At 40.0% G+C, this 20,295-nt stretch overlaps 1 protein-coding gene across 1 annotated transcript in view; it reads right to left on the bottom strand.

Annotated features, from left to right (window-relative positions):
• The window catches only part of frem2b (FRAS1 related extracellular matrix 2b), a 106,206-nt gene that overhangs the window by 42,974 nt on the left and 42,937 nt on the right, over nt 1-20,295 (bottom strand). The window contains exons 4-7 of the mRNA XM_086036173.1: nt 15,489-15,635; nt 9,070-9,300; nt 5,021-5,146; nt 2,985-3,236 (exon numbers count right to left, since the gene is read on the bottom strand). Coding sequence (XP_085892299.1) covers nt 2,985-3,236; nt 5,021-5,146; nt 9,070-9,300; nt 15,489-15,635 — 756 coding nt within the window. The remainder of the gene's footprint in view (nt 1-2,984; nt 3,237-5,020; nt 5,147-9,069; nt 9,301-15,488; nt 15,636-20,295) is intronic.

A 20,295-nucleotide genomic window follows, 5' to 3' on the forward strand; every position in this document is an offset into this window, starting at 1 on the left:
TCTGTTGATACAATCTTACCCTATGATCTTCATGCATTAAGAGTCCAAAACTAATAGCGAGCCCCGTAGCCAAACACTTTTTAATTCCATTAAGTGATTGTGCTGTTTTAAGCACCATAAAAAAGAAGGGGACAAACAAAACAATAAATAACGCCAAGAAAAAATTAATGATGTCTTTGATGTGTTACCTCGAGACACACTCAGTGAAGTTGGATCTGACAAAATTGAGCCGTGCCGCACATCCCATTAAAAAGGTTTAGGAGCGTTCCAACAGCTGTCCTGAGAGGCTACAATGCCCCCATGCTCACCGCCGCTCAGGTTACACCGGACACCGCATTCCTGTCACGTCGGCTCCCTCCTCCTCACTACTTAAGTAGGTCAAACAAATCCACTAGAAGCTGGACTTCCATGGGAACCTGTTTTGCCGTCTGAAGCCTGTTAGCTAGCCAGACGGCGGCTTTGTGCTGCAGGTAGCAATACAAGCCAGCAAAGGTACTGTAAGAAGACTGACTTAGTGATGATCATGACTTTCTGGCAATTCGGATTAACGATGCAGCACCAACTTTGGTTTTGTATCATCACACCGATTAGCTGGCTTTCGATTGGAGGGCTTTTGCTGGTCTTTCAGGACCATTTTTGAATGATGGTGATAGCATGTGATTGCAATCAGGATCTGTGGAATTGCAATCAACAGGAACAAATGGTGGTTGTTACATTTAACTGTCAGCTTAATTCTGCTACTTTTACTTGAAATGTGTGTGTGGGTGTGTGTGTGGGTGTGCGTAGGGGGTGCGTGTGTTTTAATCTACATTTCAATATAATCGCTCATGTGTCCCTGACTAAAATTTCCAACACCCCATAATTTGCTTAACAAATATCGTATGACTATATTTTTCAACTTTAAACAAGTCTACGTGCCACGGTGATCGATTGGCTAGCACGTCTGCCTCAAAGTGCAGAGGTCGTGGGTGTTTGGAGTTTGCATGTTCTCCCCTCTCCGGAAATATTTGATTATGATTGTTTAATATGAAGCCCTGAGATGACGCAATGACTGTAAGCAACACTGATTTTCAAGATTTTTTTTGACAAAAAAAATTGCTTCCCAAAAATGACACATGTATACAGTATATAATTATTTTTAAACAAATCATCAATCAATTAAAAAAAAACATTAAACATAAATACATGATTGTATTTTGAGGATATTAACCCATTATTGTTGAATTACTTTATATCTATGTGGAGTTATTATGCAAGTTATGATCATTTCAGTTGCCAGCCATTCTTTTAAAAAACAGGAAAAGAGGAGGATTTTTTGCTGCATGCTTTGAATCGGAAAAAGTAGCGCCATCTGTTGGACAAATATTAAGTATAAACGTTGAGATTTGCTAGTCTAAATTGAAATGTTAACACAAAGCATTGCATTAGTGTTTGTTCATATAGATTTAGTTTCAATTTCAATCTGACATTTTTTTGTCTTGCTAAGTATAAATGTGTGATTTGTTGTGTAGATTTGCTGTTTTGGGCTAATTTATAGAAAATCTATCACAAATACATTTTTGAAAAGTGAATATATTCTGGCATACTTGACCTACTGTATATTCATTCAACACAAACAGTCTTAGAAAAAATAAAATGAATGGCCAAAATATACCCAAGCTCTGGCATATTCAGATATCAGATGCTAAAAAAAGAAAAAAAGAAAAAAGAAAAAGGAAACTGAACTAAAAGGACAACGCCTTGCCGTATATCAAGTACAAATGGTAATAAGGGTGAAAAAGAAATTGCTGATGCAATGTGTTTTACCATCAAGACTATTAGTATTTGCAACATCAAAAACCAAAACCATGTGTCTAGCTCTTCTTCGCTGCACACATGCACACACATGCCTACACGAACATGCGCACAAACACACACTTCTTTTTATACACGCACCATCAACCAACATCAATAGCAGCACACTTCAGAAGCAGGGCGCCCTTGAAGAGAACAGAAACAGAAAAAAACTCTGGGAATGTTTTGCAGCATGCTTGAAATTGGAAAAAAATTGTGCAGTCTCGAGTACAAATTCGAAAATGTTGAAATATGGTGCAGTGAATCACAGTGAGTGCGAAGAACGAATTTTCGCGAATCGCGAAGGTCACCTAGAAAGCAGAGCAGGGCATTTCTTCTGTGTGACGGACCGGTCCGTCTATCCGCCTATGACCAATGCCCGTTTTGCTGACGGTTGACGAATGAAAGGAACGTTATTAAAATAGATGGACTAAGCATTGTCGGAAGCCCATGTATTTAATTCGTCTTTCATCTGCAGTCCGTCTTAAGTCTATTTTTCGCGACGAGGCTTCGATGGCCGCGATGAGTGCGGCGAGGAACATTTGCCATTCAAAAAAAAAATCGGACAGGCACAGTTTTCCACATCTATGTCATAACTTCCTCCAGAAGAATAGAGTAAAAGAAAAGGTAGAAACAGGTGAAATTGTGAATCCTATACTGTGATTATCCACTCTAATTGTCGCCCACACAAAAAGGTTCATAATTGCCTTTGATGCCACGAGAGGGCGGCAAAGCATTTTTCTGTATTAGACAAAGCTATGGCCTGACTAAATGAAGCTCCTCCCCTCAGTTCAATGTAGAGTCTTAAAACCAGCCACCAGATGATACCAAAGCAATATTTTTACGAGACACAGCTTTGGCCTGCACACAAAAGCGTGAGTAATTTTTCAGTGAATAACAGAGCATATTTTCTCACCCAAAAATCCAATTTGATCACATTCACTGTAGTCCAAATTAAAATCCTGGCAAAAAAGGAAGGCATTAGTTTATGTAAATACAAATGATGACAGTGCTACACATCAAAGACAAATGCTAATATGGCTGAAGCAGGCAATGCTGATGCAATACAAAATTAAAACACCATCAACCAGCCAGTTCACTTCTCCTTTGGTGGACTAATTTCGTTTTTTCTTTCTTTTGTTAGTTCTTACCGTCATCCATGTCGGGCATGATGGTGATGCTGGTGCTGGGGAAGCGGGCGCCCAGGCGGCCCCCCATGGGCATGCTGAGGGTAACATTGAAGCTCTCTTCGGCCTCGTAGAGAGAGTCGTCGATGATCACCACGCGGCACGGCTTCTCCACCTCACCCTTGTCGAAGCGGAGCACGCTGTGGTGGTCCTCCGGTCGCGAGATGTAGTCCGAGTAGGACAGCACGGTGGTGGGCACAGTGCCAGTGGCTGACACTAGGGCCAGTGAAAACACAACAATTACAGATAATGATCGCTGCAGTTCACACTTAGGATTTTGAGGAGTCAATGGATTCCATTTTCTTTCATTTCATTTCACAAATTTGCAATGAAATGGTCAGTAATGGATTTTTTGACTCCCACTTTTGGCGCTTTTGGATTATAAAACAACCCCTCATGTCAACTTGACCCAGGAACATTATTCATAAATTCACAGCTAGGCTTTAGAGGTTTCAGGGAATTTGTCTTCATCTCCCAAATATCAATTTTGCTTTTTGCCCATTCACATTTCACATTTTCAAGTTTAACTCTGCTGTTGTTTTCATATACAATGAAAATGGTTGGTAATGGAGTTAACACCTTTTTTTTTTCTTGTTTCTGGCACTTTGACATTATCAAACTCATCTCATCTCGGGTCAAATTAGCCCCAGGAACATTTGTGCTAAATTCACAGTCAGACATTAGAGGAGCATTTGTATTTCATCTTGTTTTTGCCATCACAGATTGTTGTTATTGGAACACCTGGATAACAGTACAGTTTTGTTTTCACACTCCAAAATACTTTTTTTGGTGCTCAAATTTAACCTTCCTGCTATGTTGCAGGTCACAGTCACACATTTCAAAATCAAAAACATTTTCTGGTGTAACTAACATATACGGTACGATGAAAATGATTAATTTCACATATTGCAATGAATTGCTTAGTAGTGGAAATAATAACAAATAATAATTATAATAATAATAATAATAATAATAATAATAATAATAATAATAATAATAATAAAAATAAAAATAATTTTGGGCATTTCTAAAACTGAGGTAATTAAATATGCACTGGGTCGAATTGGCCTAGGGTGTTCCTGCACGAGGAATGAACATAGCAGGAGGGTTAAACAAGCTTGTTCTTCTCTTTCTTATTTAGTTTTATGTTCTGGCGTGATGTCTGCCTCCTATTTTTATTTAATGCTCCTCATGTGTCCCATAAGATTGTCACCATGCCAACTTTGGTGGTTTTATCCCCTAAAAGTTTTGGAAGACATGATTACTCTCAGAAGTTAGAGTGTCAGTGTCTATTTGAGACAATATGAAGCCCATTGTTTCAGAACAATCAGGACAATTGATGAGTGTTGTGGTGAAGTGTACTTTGATTGCTAGCTCCCTTCAAATCATCATTTATATCCCTAAAATTCCACTTGAGTGATTTCCACATTGTCACATTACAGAATTTTTTTTTCTCCATGTCCTGGTAATGAAAAACGTCTATTTCCCAAAAGATATGTTTGTTCAATTTAAACAAGTCAATCTTACGGGCTGAAATGTGCCACCAGAAACTGAATCCGAATAATTTATATTTGAATTTGAATCGCTAACTTGAATAAGTGCATTAAAAAACGGAATCTGAATTACATAGATTGGATTTGCATTGTTTAATTTGAGTCTGTCTCTATTACTTAAGACTGAAAAATACATCAAATAATAAATATGTTTATGAAATTGTAATGTTGAATTAGTAGTGGACTTTCCTGAGAAAGGTGACGCAGTTATCAGTAAGGCACCCTTTTAGAAAACAGTCTAAAAGGTGTTAAATATTTCTTTGAATGGGAAAAAAAAAATATTCTGAAAAGGTAAGTATTAAAAAAACAACAACAACTGAACGCCAGAAGCACAAATTGTAGCTTGTGTTCCATTCAAATAATAATGATTAAAAAAAATTGCATTTCATTTGCATGCCAAAAATATGCATTCGTATGAAACGCCCTCCACCACACAGTTTCTTTTACCTTGTTGGGTGAAGCAGACCACCATGAGTTCCTGGCCCACATCGCCGCTGCGCCTCACCGGCACCATCAGCTCGCCGACGTCTTCCTCGATGCTGTACGCGCAAGCTGGAATGAACACGGATGACTCTGAAAAGGCGGAAAATGAAGCGTTAGGAGACTCAAGTCGTCCTCACATCCCTTGATATATTTCGTTTGAGCGTGATGAAGTGAAGGAGAAGTGCAATGAACTATTAGGGGATCCAAACATCATTTAAATGCAAAACGTGGAGTTCACACACCAATGGATGTTCTGTGACAGAACATTTACTCTCAGCATGAAAGGAAAAAGACTACATCATGATTCAATTTCATTCCAGTTATAAACTTGCAGCTTGAATATGGAGCGGGTAGCAGCAGCACACTGCTCATACAGTCAAATGTCTGGAGAGCAGTAAAATGTTTCAACAGGATCTACATTGTAGGTAATGTACAGTCAAAAACCTGATAGAAGAAAAACAAGGGTGGATTCAGTTCAAAAGTTTACTTGTAGGCCCATCTATGACTAAACAAAATTGTCAACATTTCTTGTCCAGTGGTATATTTTGATCATTTTTACAGGCACTTTTCCACCCTGTTGGATCCATTTACCCAAGTAGAAGCCACTTGAACCACCTTCTGCTGCTCCTTGGTCGTCATGATACAAAACCAGTTGTTATGAGACGGGACCGCACCCTCCAAATGGGCTGATTTCCATAATTGTCACATAATGGTGTGCAAAATGGACTGTCAGGTGTTAGATATTTCTTTATCCTGGGCATAATTTGACAAATGCTTGTCACAGACATGTTTAATTATAAACCTGATTCAAAAAATATGTTTTGATTAAGCATGGCAATCACAATGCATGACTTCTCTCTATTGCGGCTTTGCTTCCCTTTTGTGTGGGCTTCAGTCATCATTGTGCACATGAACGGGACCTTCACAACACACAACACCTCCAGGCACAGTAGAGAAAAAAGTGTTTTCTTTTTCTCTTCCTTGAGTTGCCGAAATACATCGAAAAATAAAAAGATGACAAGGAACCCGTGTTGACATGTTGCATGGTGATTGTCCAGCAGAGGCCCGATGTTGCGCAAGACAAACTAGCAACTAAACATGCGCATTTGCATAAATTGTTGACAGCCAATACCGCCTTTACCAGCCGGCAAAGTCTCCGGAGACTTGCTTATCCATATTTATATGCTGCACTTTTTCCCATCTCAGCACTCATGTTTACAGAAGCACTGTTCACTTAGTAGTTGCGCATCTCGCCCATATTTATTCCATGACCGCTCCACATGCAAAAGCGGCGCCGGTAATCTGAACTTCCTTGCGGCCTTTTTTATCGAGTCGTGCCCCGCATTTCTCCGTCATGAAAGCTTGACCTGAATGCGGCATGATTACGATTTACATCCACCAGATTGCGGCTCCTTTCCGGTGGTTTGATGCTTGCAAGGTTTTGAGTGGGTTACACACATTTCCATTCAAAACTTGATCAGTCAACTCTTTGAAAGAGAAGACACAACAGGATGAGCACTTTGAGAAGAAGGAGGGATACAATCAAATAAAAACGTCCATGCAAGGAAATGGTTCAAATACACCCGATGGCTCTAAGCAGGGCTGTAGTCAAGTCGATCTTCACCGAGTCCAAGTCAAGTCTGAGTCACAAAAGTCTGAAATCAAGTCAAGTCCAAGTCCAGATTGATAGTTTTTTTTTCCTTTTTTTAAGGTGTTCTGGCTAGCACCAATTAGCCAGTTGGTAAAACAAGATTTTACAACCCCGCTGTTGGATTACATGACTGAAAGAAAAAACGTGCTTCAGCTTGCAATCAGGTCAACCAATCAGATAGTTTTTGTGATAATCTTAAAAAAATATATTTCAAGTTGCTTTTGAAGGAGGATGTTCAAGAATAAAAACATAGTTGGATTCAGTCGAGTCACTAAAAATATTTTGCGAGTCCGACGGTGAAGTCCAAAACAAGTCTGAGTCAAATGCCAAGGAGTCTGAGACAACAAAAAAACATGAGTCTGGATTCAAGTAGTACAGCCCTGGACACATCAATTGCTAAAACATATATTTTTCTAATAGCATTTTAAAGTAGGGTAAAAACAATCGGGCTCAATTTCAGTATGTTCCTTCCCTTTCCTTCCCGTTAAGTCATCAAAGGTCTGATTTCTGGACACGAAAAAACAATTTTCTTGTCAGGGCACGTCTGCCTTGCATCTCTCATGTTCGGGGTTCCAATCTCGGCTACTTGTGAGTTTTGTTTTTCTGTGAATTTCAGTTTAATCCCACATTTCAAAACCATGCAGGTTAGGTTTATTGAAGACTCTGAATTGTTGTGACTGGTTGTTTTTGAATATGTGAAAACTCAGCTGCGGTAGGCTCCATTTTACCCGTGACCCAAATGAGAACAAGCGCTATAGAAAATTGTTTGATGGATAGATTTGACTGTGGTGTAGGGGTGTTAATTGTGTTTTTCCATCCCTGATCTCCTTGTAAAAGGTATCGGGGCCCAACATTTTTTCTTCTTTGCTGCCTTGGGGCGCCACTTGTCAGTTTTGATACCATGACATCAAGTACATCACACACTATTAAGTCACATGCTGATTTTGTTCTCGTCGTGAGATCGCTTACATTTTCAAAATCGGTTAGGATGCTAAAAATCATTGCACAAGGGCAGCAAGAGGAAAGAGTTGTAGTCGAAAGAAGAAATCGAAGAAGCTTGGCCAGCATTTAGCTTGCCTGCGAACGGCATTTCAGTGGCAAACTCTTCTTGCCATTTTTAGTGTGGTGAATGACTTGAAGGCCACATTATATCAACACACAACACAACAACAGCAACAGTCAGGTAACTCAACAGGACTCACCTGACTCCCTGACAAAGTCTGGTATGTCCAAGTGCCTAGAGTTTTTTAAAGGTTCAACAATAAAGACCTAGGAATTTTCTGTGGTAGCAAGTCGATCCTTTTTTTTTGTGGCCGGCAACAACTTGAGAGAGCTTCCTCTTTCTGATTGGTTATACTTTCACATCACAATCAGTGGCTTGGCCCAACTCGGTGCTGATTACAGATAACTCTTTGACATGGTAAATTTCGTACAGTATTAGTATTTACGTTTGTTAGTTAATCACTCAGGATAATCTTTCAGAGACAATATCATATCTGATTATCTGGTCTTTCATTCTAAATTTTGGACCCATATTTGGACCCATGTGTTCCCCGTTTAATGTGCTACCCAGTTACTTTTTATGACATTTCACATGCCCTTAGCTATCTGAACCAAACAGTTTTCCAAGTTCATCCCAGTTATCTGGAAGATTAAGTTAAAGTCCTAGGCCAAACTCAGGATGCTCCTTGACTTATCACCCACTTTGATGACTTTTCTAGTCAGTCTCTATCCATACTTCCATAAAACCCTATTGTTATTTCTTTGGCTTTAGTCATTTTTCTGCATAAAGCTTCCACGGAGAAGCCACACGCACTCTAGTGCGTAATTGCTGCTTGCGCCCAAGTAGTTTTTCCAGGGTCACACTTCATTCAACCGACGCTGTATATGCTATGATTGCAAGTGGCGAGGTCGTCCTACCTGCACAACAAAGCATTTGACCTGAAACACTTAAGCAGTTAAGTGGTTGAAAATGGCTCTGCTGTCAAATCCCACTTCAGGATAAATATCCTGGATTGCACTATTAAAGGCTGCCACTTCATTAGGTACAGCAGCACAATCCACTCTCCTACGCTAATGCAGTGGTAAAGACACAGGTAGAGTAAATATTTGTATAAAAAAACCAATGTTTTCTTATAAGTATGAAATAATCAAAAGAAAATCAACAAGTATGGCAGGAACTGAGCATACCCTCTTATGCCACAAGACCACAGTCTTATGCAACTCTACAAACTAGTTAATTGCATGCCATTCGGAAATTCGAACCAATCTCAAAAGCCAAGGACCAAGGTACCAGTAAGAAGTTAATATGCAGGGGTTCACAGTATACACTGTATTGAGAGGGTAAAATCCAGTGACTGACCATCTGCAGGGTCCACGATCTCCACGCTGGCGGCTTCTGGGAATTCAAGGACGGCCATCACAGGCTCGGAGAGGACAATCTGGAAGATCTCAGACACCTCGTACTCGCTATCTGGCAGGATGCGGACCTTCCAGGTGGCGGCGGTCTGACCCGGGTTGAACTGCACCTGCTTCTGAGCTTTGCCGCGAAAATCTTTGTCCTTGAGCGCTGTTCCGTCCTTGGTGCCGATGCCTTTGCAGAGGATACAAAGAAAAAGCTTTTACCGTATCAAAAAACATGACTTAATTTGCAAATACAGCTATATAGTAGAGAATTAATCTGGGTTTTTTTGTTCCTTAAATCTTGGTCTTTTTAAGTGATATGTCATAAAAGTACTGATACAATTGCCAAATATATATAAATGTCTGTACGCTATGCAGAATATATTAGGTAAGGGTCAAGGAGTGTCGTCTGTGTTCTTTACAGTATTGCTGTTGGAAATATCATTTGGTTATTTTCAGAAAACAAGAAAAAAACACAAAATTTTTTGAAACACATTTGTATTTTCATTGAGATTTCATTGTAACTAAGTTAAAAATGACTTAAACAATTATGTTATTCCACTTGTTTTGGAATTTTAAAACGTATTTATCGTATACCTTTTTTTATTATTCAAGAAAGAGCCATTTCTTAGAGGATGTATTACTAGCAATTACCATTTATGTTTCATTTCCATGTCATTAAACAAGTCAGAATTTAGTGAACTGAACTCTCACCTTAAAACCAGGGTAAGCACCGAAATTGTGACATTTGGGCACTGTTATGCGTTGTTCACTATGATGCTGCTGGAACTGAAAGTAAAGTGGTTGGTTGCCCAACAATATTTGTCATATAAAAACTCCACTGGCTTCTCAACAGCTGAACTAGTCATAAAGAAACTCATCAATAAAGCCAGACCAAGTCCCATTGGTCAAAGGTTGGTTCGATATCTGCCCATCTTCAGTCCCAAGCTGCGTGTCTCAGATGGTTATGGTCGAGCTGAAGCCAATTATCCATCTCCTCAGTCTGGAGCCCGTGTTTGACCTTCAGCGTGCGAGCCGCTTGACTGTCGCTGTGACGCTGGCGGCAGGAGCGTCAAGGCCAGTAAAATGTCACGCGCCAACTTCATTGTCTCTTCTAAATGACCACACAACATGTAGCGGGGCTTTTGCAGTAAACATGGCAGCCCACCGCAGGGCAATTATCCCAACTGCCACAATTGCACAAAAAAACAAACAAAAAAACAAACAAACCACTGAATAAACTAAAATTGAAATTTACTGGCCGACTTCCTGCTGCTTTGTGGGGCATGGGGTCTTGAGACATTTTTGTGCGTCACATCATAATGGACACATCTACCCAATTACATAAAACTGGTTATTTTCTAAATTCACATGAGGCACTAGTGATTTGGTGCATGTTATTTTATCTATTTGTTTATTTCATATCAAATGTTTTAGCACAAAGGTTAATTCTCAACATTTGCCCATAGAAGGCTCTCAAGAAAGTAGATTAGCAAGATACAATTCGGACAAAGGAGTCCATATTTCAAATCCGTGCCATAGGAAGTAGCGTCAATATTAAATATCAAAATCGTCATGTGAGCAACTCTGTCTAGACATCAGCCTTTTTTTGAGGTTACTGCCAAAGATGTTTGGATCAGTCTCCAGCCTCAACTCGCTAGGATTACAGAGTCTGGCTCCTTTAGAGGAGAAACTAGACTGTCCAAAAGAAATCCGACACATTGGGAAAACACAGTCCCTGCTGACAGAGCCTCGATGTTCGTGCAATGCCGTCGATTGATTTCCCATCTTCTCAGCTTCACATTTGCTTGTCTTTAACCCAACTATGGCTTACATGTTGCATACACCTCCAGATGGCATAAATGTGGTCTTTAAGGTCAAAAACCAGAACTGAAACTGACACATATTGATCGATTAAAATCAAACCCAAATGATTTCGGTTTTAGGCAAAAACAAATAAATTGGCTTCACTGTCCTAATACTTCTGTAGGGGAGTGGATGTAAACTTTCACAGGATACAAGACCCCCACCATATCTAATTCAAGGGGAATCTGAGCAAGTGGAGTAATGTGATGACTATTATATGTGTTTTTAACATTTTGGGAAGATGTCAACAAATACTGAACATATCACCCAAAGTTTACAACCTCCTCAAAAGCAAAGCTTTACAATTAAGCATCGTCTTGTGTTTTAAACAATTCAAATTCAGTACTGAGAAGATCATTCCCATGAGAGGAGTGAATTCAAGTCTTAACTCAAAAAACTGCCACTTCCAACGGAAAGTGGGCGACTCCTTGTTTGTCTCCAACCACATTTTGTGTTGATGAAACTGGTGTTTGGGAACATCCCCGCACCAGATTTGGAAAGCTGTGGAGTATGTTTATCTTCCCCTAGTCATGTCCTGGAATCATTACATATGTAAACTTTTACATCAAAATAGTCTATAATAATATAATATTAACATATATAATATTAACATTGTAACAAATTACAAGTAATCAGAGCATTTGGAGTAAACATTACATAACTTGACTGTGCTTTATGTAGCCGCCAAAAGCTGTACAATCAAGCGTTGTCCATCTGCGAACTAACGCCAATTCCAAATTGCTACTCATTGGATCATTCCCCTGAAAGGCTTCATTAAAGTATAAGGCCAAATTCTGATACGTCAAAGCATAATTGACAATTCCCTGCATTCTGCATTTTGTGTCATGTTTTAATGCCCAAAAGGCAATTTCATTTACTAAGACCAATCTTAATAATACAGAAAGCCATTTCAAGAGGACCATTGCTGCTCGGGCCTCAATGAACTGTCAGCACAAGGAAAACGTTAAATAATTCCACTTGTAGAAGAAAGATGCTCAGGCTGCACACAGGAAATGCATACGTTTGACTTTTTGGGGGACTGTAACTGATTTATTCACCTGCTCTTTGAAATGAAAGCAAGGACTTTGATATGTAAGTAGAGATAGGAGGGAAAGAGGCTCCCGCGTAGCCAAACTAAGATGGTCCATTTTAGCATCCCCCTCAGGGGTGGGGTGGGGTTAACTTGGCAAGGAGAATGGATCCATTCTAAAACTTTAGCACGCATCCTGCATGGCAGCAGTGACTCAAACACTCACTGCACTCTAATGGCAGCCTGGATTGTGGCCTGCATTTCAAAAATGAAAAAAAAAAAAAAAAAGACAACGAGAGACACCACTTTATTTTAGCTAGACAGGCTAATTAGCCGTGTTGGAAATAGGTATTCACATGAAATAATTAGGGTAATTATTGTTCAAGGCAACGTATTTGTACAAGCGGTAAAAGAGAGTTCAAACTAAAAATCTTTGATCATTTTGTTGGGTCCGTAAATGTTTGACCTTTTGTTTGAAAAATATGTGTTATTTTCTTTATGGCGAATCACACTCTGGGGTAATGTAAGGCTGCGCTCAATCTAGTGAGCAATGTACAACATAAAAGGTTGTATGGCTGTTGAGGGGCTTGTAAGGACAAAATTGTTCTGACTTATCCGATTTCAACGTTTGTGATCTTTCCATCACCGGACGGCAGGTTTATTGTTCTCACTTGTTCTCGTTCACTCTTCATTGATCTGACGAGAGGTGCAGACACAAAGGGCTCATATGCCATATGGACAACAAAATTATTAAGACACAGTCCAGCAACAGGATGTGAAAATGGAAGAAACAATTGTTGGCCCTTAGCTGCTATAACCTTAGCTGCTTTCATGCTTCTGTGACAACTTTCTACAAGGGATTTAGGGTGTGTCTGTGGGGATTGTTGTTCATTTGTGAGGTCTATTGCAATACCATAGCCAATTTTGACTTGATATTCTTGTTACAAGGATAAGGAGAGTTCTAGTTTTATAGAAAACTAGTGGATCTAAAATGTTTTTCTGAGGAACTCCACTCCAAATTGTGCCTGACTGATTGTTACTTTGGATGGGTGATGAACAAAGTCTTGTAATGATATACACTAGTGTTGTCTAGTATGTACACTATATATTATGCACTGACAAAAGTATTGGGACACATGGCTATTCCACCACATGGACAATTAGTCAAAACTTGTGTGGAAAAGTAGTGGACCTACAGCATTTCCCTGAGGAACTCCACTCAATATTGTGTCAGTTGCTACTTTGGATACATAGTGTGCAAAATTGAATTTGTGATCCATACTCAATACTTGGTGTATACATGGACAAAATATTGGGACCTGTGGCAAATCCGCCGACAGGAAGGAAAACTGAAATGTTCCTCACTTACAAACTGTTACAGCTTTCACTCTAATGGGAAATCTTCCATCAAAATGTTGGTGTCCAAGGTAATTTCTTTCATCCAAAAAGTGTGTGATGGGCTTTTTCTACCACACCAAAATGATCCGAGCATAAGTTCATGACCAAATTGAAATTGTTTGATTGATTAATTGGAACGTCTCAATATTCGAGTCAATTTAGTGCATTTGAATGCATGCGGCAGCCTCAGTGTATTTTAAATACATAATGTGCGCTGAATTCAAAGTAGAATTTCTTTCATTTATAGCATTAATAAAACAGCAAGCCATGCTCCGGATAATCAAAACAATTTGTGTTTCCACCCACGTTCTTTAAATACACATCCTTGTTTAGCTTTAATTTGTGAGGCTATCACATGGAGATCATCAGACAGTGTTTTCACTTGTAAAATTCCTTTTCATTATTTTGCTCATAAGTAATTAGAAGTGAGCTTTTTCAATTTCACACCCTGTCTTCGCACCTTACTATCAGCTCCTCTCTCCTGATACATTTTTTAATGATCCACGCAAAGACAATTGCTTTTTTTTTCAAACGGTGACTGAATTTTGGGGTGAGGCGTATACCAGGCTGAACAAAGGTCAGAAATTTGCATATTGCCTCTAGAGCAATTGCATTAGTGTGAGGTCCTGAAGGAAGCTGTTAATGATGCCACGGGATCCGACCTTTAACATCAAGTCATTTTGATGATCCCTTCACTTTATAGATGCTTAATGGTGACACCAAAAAGAAAAAGAAAACAGTGGCACCTATGGTAAACAACCACTGGTAATAGATATAATAAAAGTGGCTCCAGTTGTCTCTGGCAGCTTATTGTTTGTTTAGTTCCAGCCGCTAAATTGCTCGGTGCGTCATTCAGCGCGGTGCCAGCAATTGCAGGTGACCTCTCACAGGGATGTCCACCGAGCGCTATTGTACATCCAGAGAGTAAATGGTGGCCCGTGGAGAGGGGTGAAAGGTTGTGTATGTGTTGGAGTTGGACAATATTTGTGGGCTCATAAATAGCAAAGGAAAATTACCCTCGCAGGGTTTAATGTGCACTGTGGCACCAAGATTCTTTACTTATTTTCTTTACTTATTTTCTTATAACGAGGAGCTGCCTATCGACTGCTTCTTGTTTGCAGAGATGCGATCGTTGCTGTTGGGACGTAATCGTCAATCACAAAGGTAAAGTGGGATTGCGATTTGATTCGATATGGTACGGCTCAGTTTGTGAGGGTACGTTGCAATGACCTTTATGTGGTCATTTACATACATTTGAATGAACTCGTCAGTACTGTTAATGTGCCATTTCCTTCTCAGATATAGCTCTCCGATAAAAGACGGTTCGATATGTATCTCGATATATTTCAAAATGGTACCACTCAATTCGGTTCAATTCGATCTTTTAAATCAAAAAACTATTTTCCATTTCAAACCAGTTTTTGTTGCAAGCCTAATATATATGTATATAATGTGTGTCTGTGTACTGTGAGAGATTGTCAGATGTGCCATGGGAAGTATCTGTGTTCATCTGTCTATGTCAGCGACATATTGTGAGGGCAGAACAATTAATTGCTCTTCCACTAGATAGCAGAAGGTACATAATTAACCTACAGTATACAATGCACACGTTTGTAACTTGAGATTTTTAATATTATTATATTATTATTTTCAATAGTGCCCTGCGATTGGCTGGCAACCAATTCGGGGTGTAGTCTGCCTTCGCCCATTGACGGCTGGGATAGGCTCCAGCAACTCCCCGCGACCCTGTATAGGATAAGCGGTTTGGAAGATGACATGACATGACATGACATGACGTTTGTAACTTGAGATTTTTAATATTATTATATTATTATTTTCAATAGTGCCCTGCGATTGGCTGGCAACCAATTCGGGGTGTCCCCTGCCTACTGCCCCTTGGGAGCTGGGATAGGCTCCAGCACTCCCTTGTGAGGAGAAGGGGTATAAATAATGGATGGGTGGATATTATTTTCAATAATGGTTGGGAAAAACGGTTCTATCCATCATTACAAAGGCAGACATTTTCCATGCATCCCTTGCATTGGATCTCACTGAACTGAGGGGTGTCCCGGCTCTTAACTTACTAACGAAGGAGGTCTCCCCCAGGTACCCTCGACGTTTCAGCACCACCTCCAGGAACTTGAGCTCCTCATCCACCACGTAATGCCTACTCTCTAGTGAGATCCAGGCCCAGTTGAGACGGAACTGCTGGTTCCTTAGTTTGTTGCCGCCTGCAAAACAAAAGAACACTTGAAAAAAAATATCGATTCATGTTTGACACCACTTGTGCTCATTAGGGTCGTGGGTGACTTACTCGCCAATTACAAGGCGCATACAGACAAAACCATTCACGCTCACATTCACCCCTATGGAGAATTTTCGGTCTTCATTAAACCTAACGTACATTTTGGTAGGCCTCCGGTGATACAGCGCTTTTGAAAAACATTGTTCGCCTTTGAGTATCCGTGGGAGGTATGAAAGGCGGGCAAGCCTTACACTGGGTTTGTAGGATCCAACTGCTTCACTTCTAATTAAGATAAAAAGGTGTGGGTGTCCCATCTGAACTGCTTCCATTCATGGTGGCCTTTTGAAGCAGATTTCAAAGACGCACCCAGACGTGTTACAGATCTCAGACCAGGTGAAGTGTTACATCAGCGGTGCACAAGTTGAGAGAAAATAGTGGGGGGAAAAAAAAAAAATCAAATGTTTATGTTTTTATGCTTTTTATGTTTCAAGCTCCAGCAGGCAGCTTAAATAATTGCTTCTTAAAAGTCGACACACACACTCAGTGAAAAGACGGAGAAAGTTGCTGCCTGCAACGACGACAATCCGGTTACGAGTGTACCGCCAGACGTCTGGCAGCTTGGAAAAGAGTGTGAAGGGAAAAAAGTATTGCAAGGTTCAGTGGATTCGCACTGTTTGTGTTCAGCATGACTGGGGTTCTCTACTCTCATCCCAACCCCGACCTGGATGTTCCGGTCAGTAAACCCGCCACCTCGCAACTGTTTCCATTTCCTCTCCCGGCCTGTATGCTCAAGATGCTGACATCGAGTGCTCTATTAGCTGTGAAGCGTGTTTAGAGGAGTGTGCACCTACTCCCATTTCTTTCCTTTTGACCTGTCTGACTCCTCAGGCAGTCCAAAAAAATTATATTTGAAAAAAGGGCAAATGCACTGCAGACATGTTTCTAAATCATTTCAACACCTCTCTTGAGGCAGCTGCACTCACCAAGCCACGACAATCTAATGACAGCCAAATACAATTAAAGCAGGAAGCAGTAATAAAAAGGCCCTCACGCTACCTTTGTAGGGTGAATCCAATTGTAAAACTTTTTCGCCATGCTCCACCAACATTAGATGTGCAATTTCGCCTTTCCACATCTGCTTCCGATTGGTGCTTATTTGGGCAAATTCCCTAGTAGGAGTTCAAGCCTTGGAATGGGTCCTTGAGGGTTTTTTGTGTGTACTTTTATGGTATACACGTGCACCCAATATATTTTTTATTGGTCAAACTGGTGTGGTCAAATTTGAATAAGAAGAAAGTCTGGACACTCTGCACAATGGCTGCACGCTCTGTCTCATTGGTTGAATTCACATCACATGATACATGTATATGGACATCATGTTGTGAGCCAATGTTTCCATACCCGCTCTGTCCTTTTCATAAGGGGATTTTTGGCACTTTCGTGGAAAATAGTTTGTTGCATGTCTCTGTTCAACTCATCCCAGACAAGGCGCGTGAATGCATCATTTTCGACAAATCCACAAAGACGACACCTGTGGGAAGCAATTAATTAAATATGAAGTCAGCAAAGCTCCCTTTCTGACGGCCTTGGTCAAAAACAACAGCAACATTGTCTTAATACACATAGCCTGTTTTTCTTTTAGTCCATTAACTGCCCATGATGCTAATCTCAGATAGGGCTGCCACAAACGATTATTTTGCTAGTTGACTAATCACCAACAGTAGTCGCGATTAGTGTCGAGTAATCACTAACAGTCGAGCTGCTGCTCTTATAATAAGCATCATTGGATTGCAGCTTAAATTCTTTACGCACAAATTAATCATGAAGACAAGGTGATAGTACAGTCAACTTGCATTAAACTTTGCAACTCAAGCCATCATTCCTGACATGTTTATAAATAAAGGAGCAACTTAAATCTGATGGCGATACGCTGGCCTTAAAATTTTTAGTTGTAATTCTTTAGTGCGTTTTAAAATTGAACTAAAACTATACACTATGCAGAGTTGCACTAATACAGTGAAATTATCCATGAATACAAAAAGAAGTACTTGTATACATATTTTTTTAACGGAAGGTAGTGAAATCAGTGGAGTAAATTGGGAAAATGCTCTGTGCTAAAGAAAACTAAAATAAACACTTGTATTGTTTTTTAATGTTGTGTTAATTTAAACTTTATCAAAAAGGTTTGTTTTTCTTCACTCGTATGCATAATTTAAAAGTAATAAATTGATCTACACAATCAAAATGTGGTATCCACCTGTGACAAAAAAAGGAAGACCTTTTTTTTTGTACTATAACGTAGTATATTACAACAAACTTAATTATGGGTGTTATTGTAAAGTGATGCCAATGAGTGGCACAGATGTCGTTTTTGTGTCGAGTGCTGATATTTAACTTTGATATTTGACTTTAATTTCATCCCACATGAAACATGGAGCATGGATGTTTGTCGTGATCGTAGTTATTCATCCACACAGATGGTTCACTTGTTGACATAAACATCAACGACAAGAGCGCCGTCTCATTTCCCCCAAATATTTCTACCTCCTCCCACCTTGCTCTTCTGTCATTGTGAAATGAGCCACGGCGTCCGTAAACATTGCGCCACGTGATTGTTTTTTTGGTGCATGTCACTCAACGTCGTGCTTTGTGCGCATGCCTGTCACATCGTGGACACGTTCTGTTCATAGAAAGAGTGCGTAGAAAGATCGCATATGACAAAAAAAAAATCATAATTAATTGGGCATCATGTCATGCAATGGGAGCATAGCCTGAGGGAAGCTGGTGTTGGGGGGCTACTTCTTTCCAACTTTCCAGGGGGCACTACTGAGTGAGTTTTTGGGGGGTCGTGTTGGTGACCTCTCAAATACATACACTTTCATTAATAATTTCGTGAGATTTCTGGCATGTTGAGCGCCCAAAAACATGACTTGAAAGAGAAATAATAAACAAAGTAATTCCCATAGTGCACCCAATCAACAGTTATGAGTCATATTCTGTAACTCAAGATATTTTCTCATCAACAAGCAACTAACCACAAAATCAGAGCTTAACAGCTTCATGTTTTGAAAGAACAAAAAAGGTCCATTTTGGATGCAGCTAAGAAAAATAATCATTGAAAACATCCGTCTCGTGATCGACAGCGAATCTTTTGACGAATGATGCTCAAGGAACACACTCTACCTTCCCCTGACTCACCTTAATACAATCGCTAATGCTCTTCATCAGGCAAATAAAAAAAACACGGAGCTCTAATTAGGCCAAAAGGCTACAGAGGGCAAGACATATTTTTCCTTTCAACAATTAACTATGATCTCTTCTCTGAGCCAAAGACGATGAATTATCTATGCACACGAGTGGTTTTACTTTTCCACAAATCACATCATTCTCTCCAAAGACGCTTGTTAATGGAGTTCCTGACATCATCATTGTGATTAGCAAATCATAATGTCAAATGCGGTGAATAAGACTAAAACCTGAGTCATAGAGGGATCGAACAATAATGATATTGCAAGAGCTCCCTTTTTTGTGTCTGGGTCTTAATAGCTATTTTCCCTGTCCGGTCAGCCATCAAATGACAGCTATAATGAATAGTCCAGTTCATCGGGTGCAAATTTGTCGTCCAATTGCTCACACCGATTCCCCTCCTCAGCTGTCATATGAAGGGTCTATTTGTCTTTCTGCCATCTACCTTCTCCCTTGAAAAAAAAATGCATTTAAATTATTCATGCCTGTGGTGGATTTTTAAACGCTCCACTCACCGTTTTATACTTTTCTACACGAAGGAACGACGCCGGTTTGATGTGTTGCTATTATCCATCCAGTCTGCATGGTGGAGGATGACTAATTTGACATTAACAAAGTCAAACCTTGCCGAGGCTTAAACAATGTAGTGGAATCGGCGCTCTCTGTGTGTTCCAGAACAATCAACCCATGAAAAACAAGTGACCCGAGTATGACAGAACACCCATCCGAATCCCCACCCATGTGGATTACTGTTAGCAGCACAGGCCACCGGTAAAACGCCACCGATTTGATCACTGAGTCGTGAAGGAAGTGAGCAGGGTTAATGGATAAATCCAAATTCACACACTTCGCAGGACTTCACACACAAGATTAAGTGCAGGCAGCTTAAGGAAGTCAAGAAAGACTTTTTACGACCCTTTTTAAAGGCCACTTTGATCAAATATAAGACCTCACATTCGCAAAATGTGAGTACATTGCAAATATCTCGCTAAGACAAAAAAGTACACAAAAAGTATCTCCTCACTCTTTGACTGCATATTTCTCATACACTGGAACCTTGACTTACGAGTGCAATTGATTCCATGACCACGCTTACAACTCAAATCACTGCTCGCAAATCAACCTTCACCGTTGAAGTTAATAGAAATGCCATTAACCGGGTTCAAAACCCCTAAAAACCCAAACCACACATAGGCTTGGTGGTACAGCAAGAAGGGAGCACAAGTTCACCTTCCCCTGCAGCGTTGACAAGTGGAATGTCCAGTAGTAGGCCGAATCTGTGAAGATATTCAGATGCAGATGCGATCATGGTGCTCATTTAGGAATATTCATTTTGTTCTGACCATGTGTTCATGTGGCACTAGGCCTTGTTGAAGCAAATTGGCCTTTGATGAAGTACT

This window comes from Filicampus tigris, chromosome 7 (assembly GCF_054856515.1).
Source record: "Filicampus tigris isolate MCC_2025a chromosome 7, RoL_Ftig_1.0, whole genome shotgun sequence".
Taxonomy (NCBI): domain Eukaryota; kingdom Metazoa; phylum Chordata; class Actinopteri; order Syngnathiformes; family Syngnathidae; genus Filicampus; species Filicampus tigris.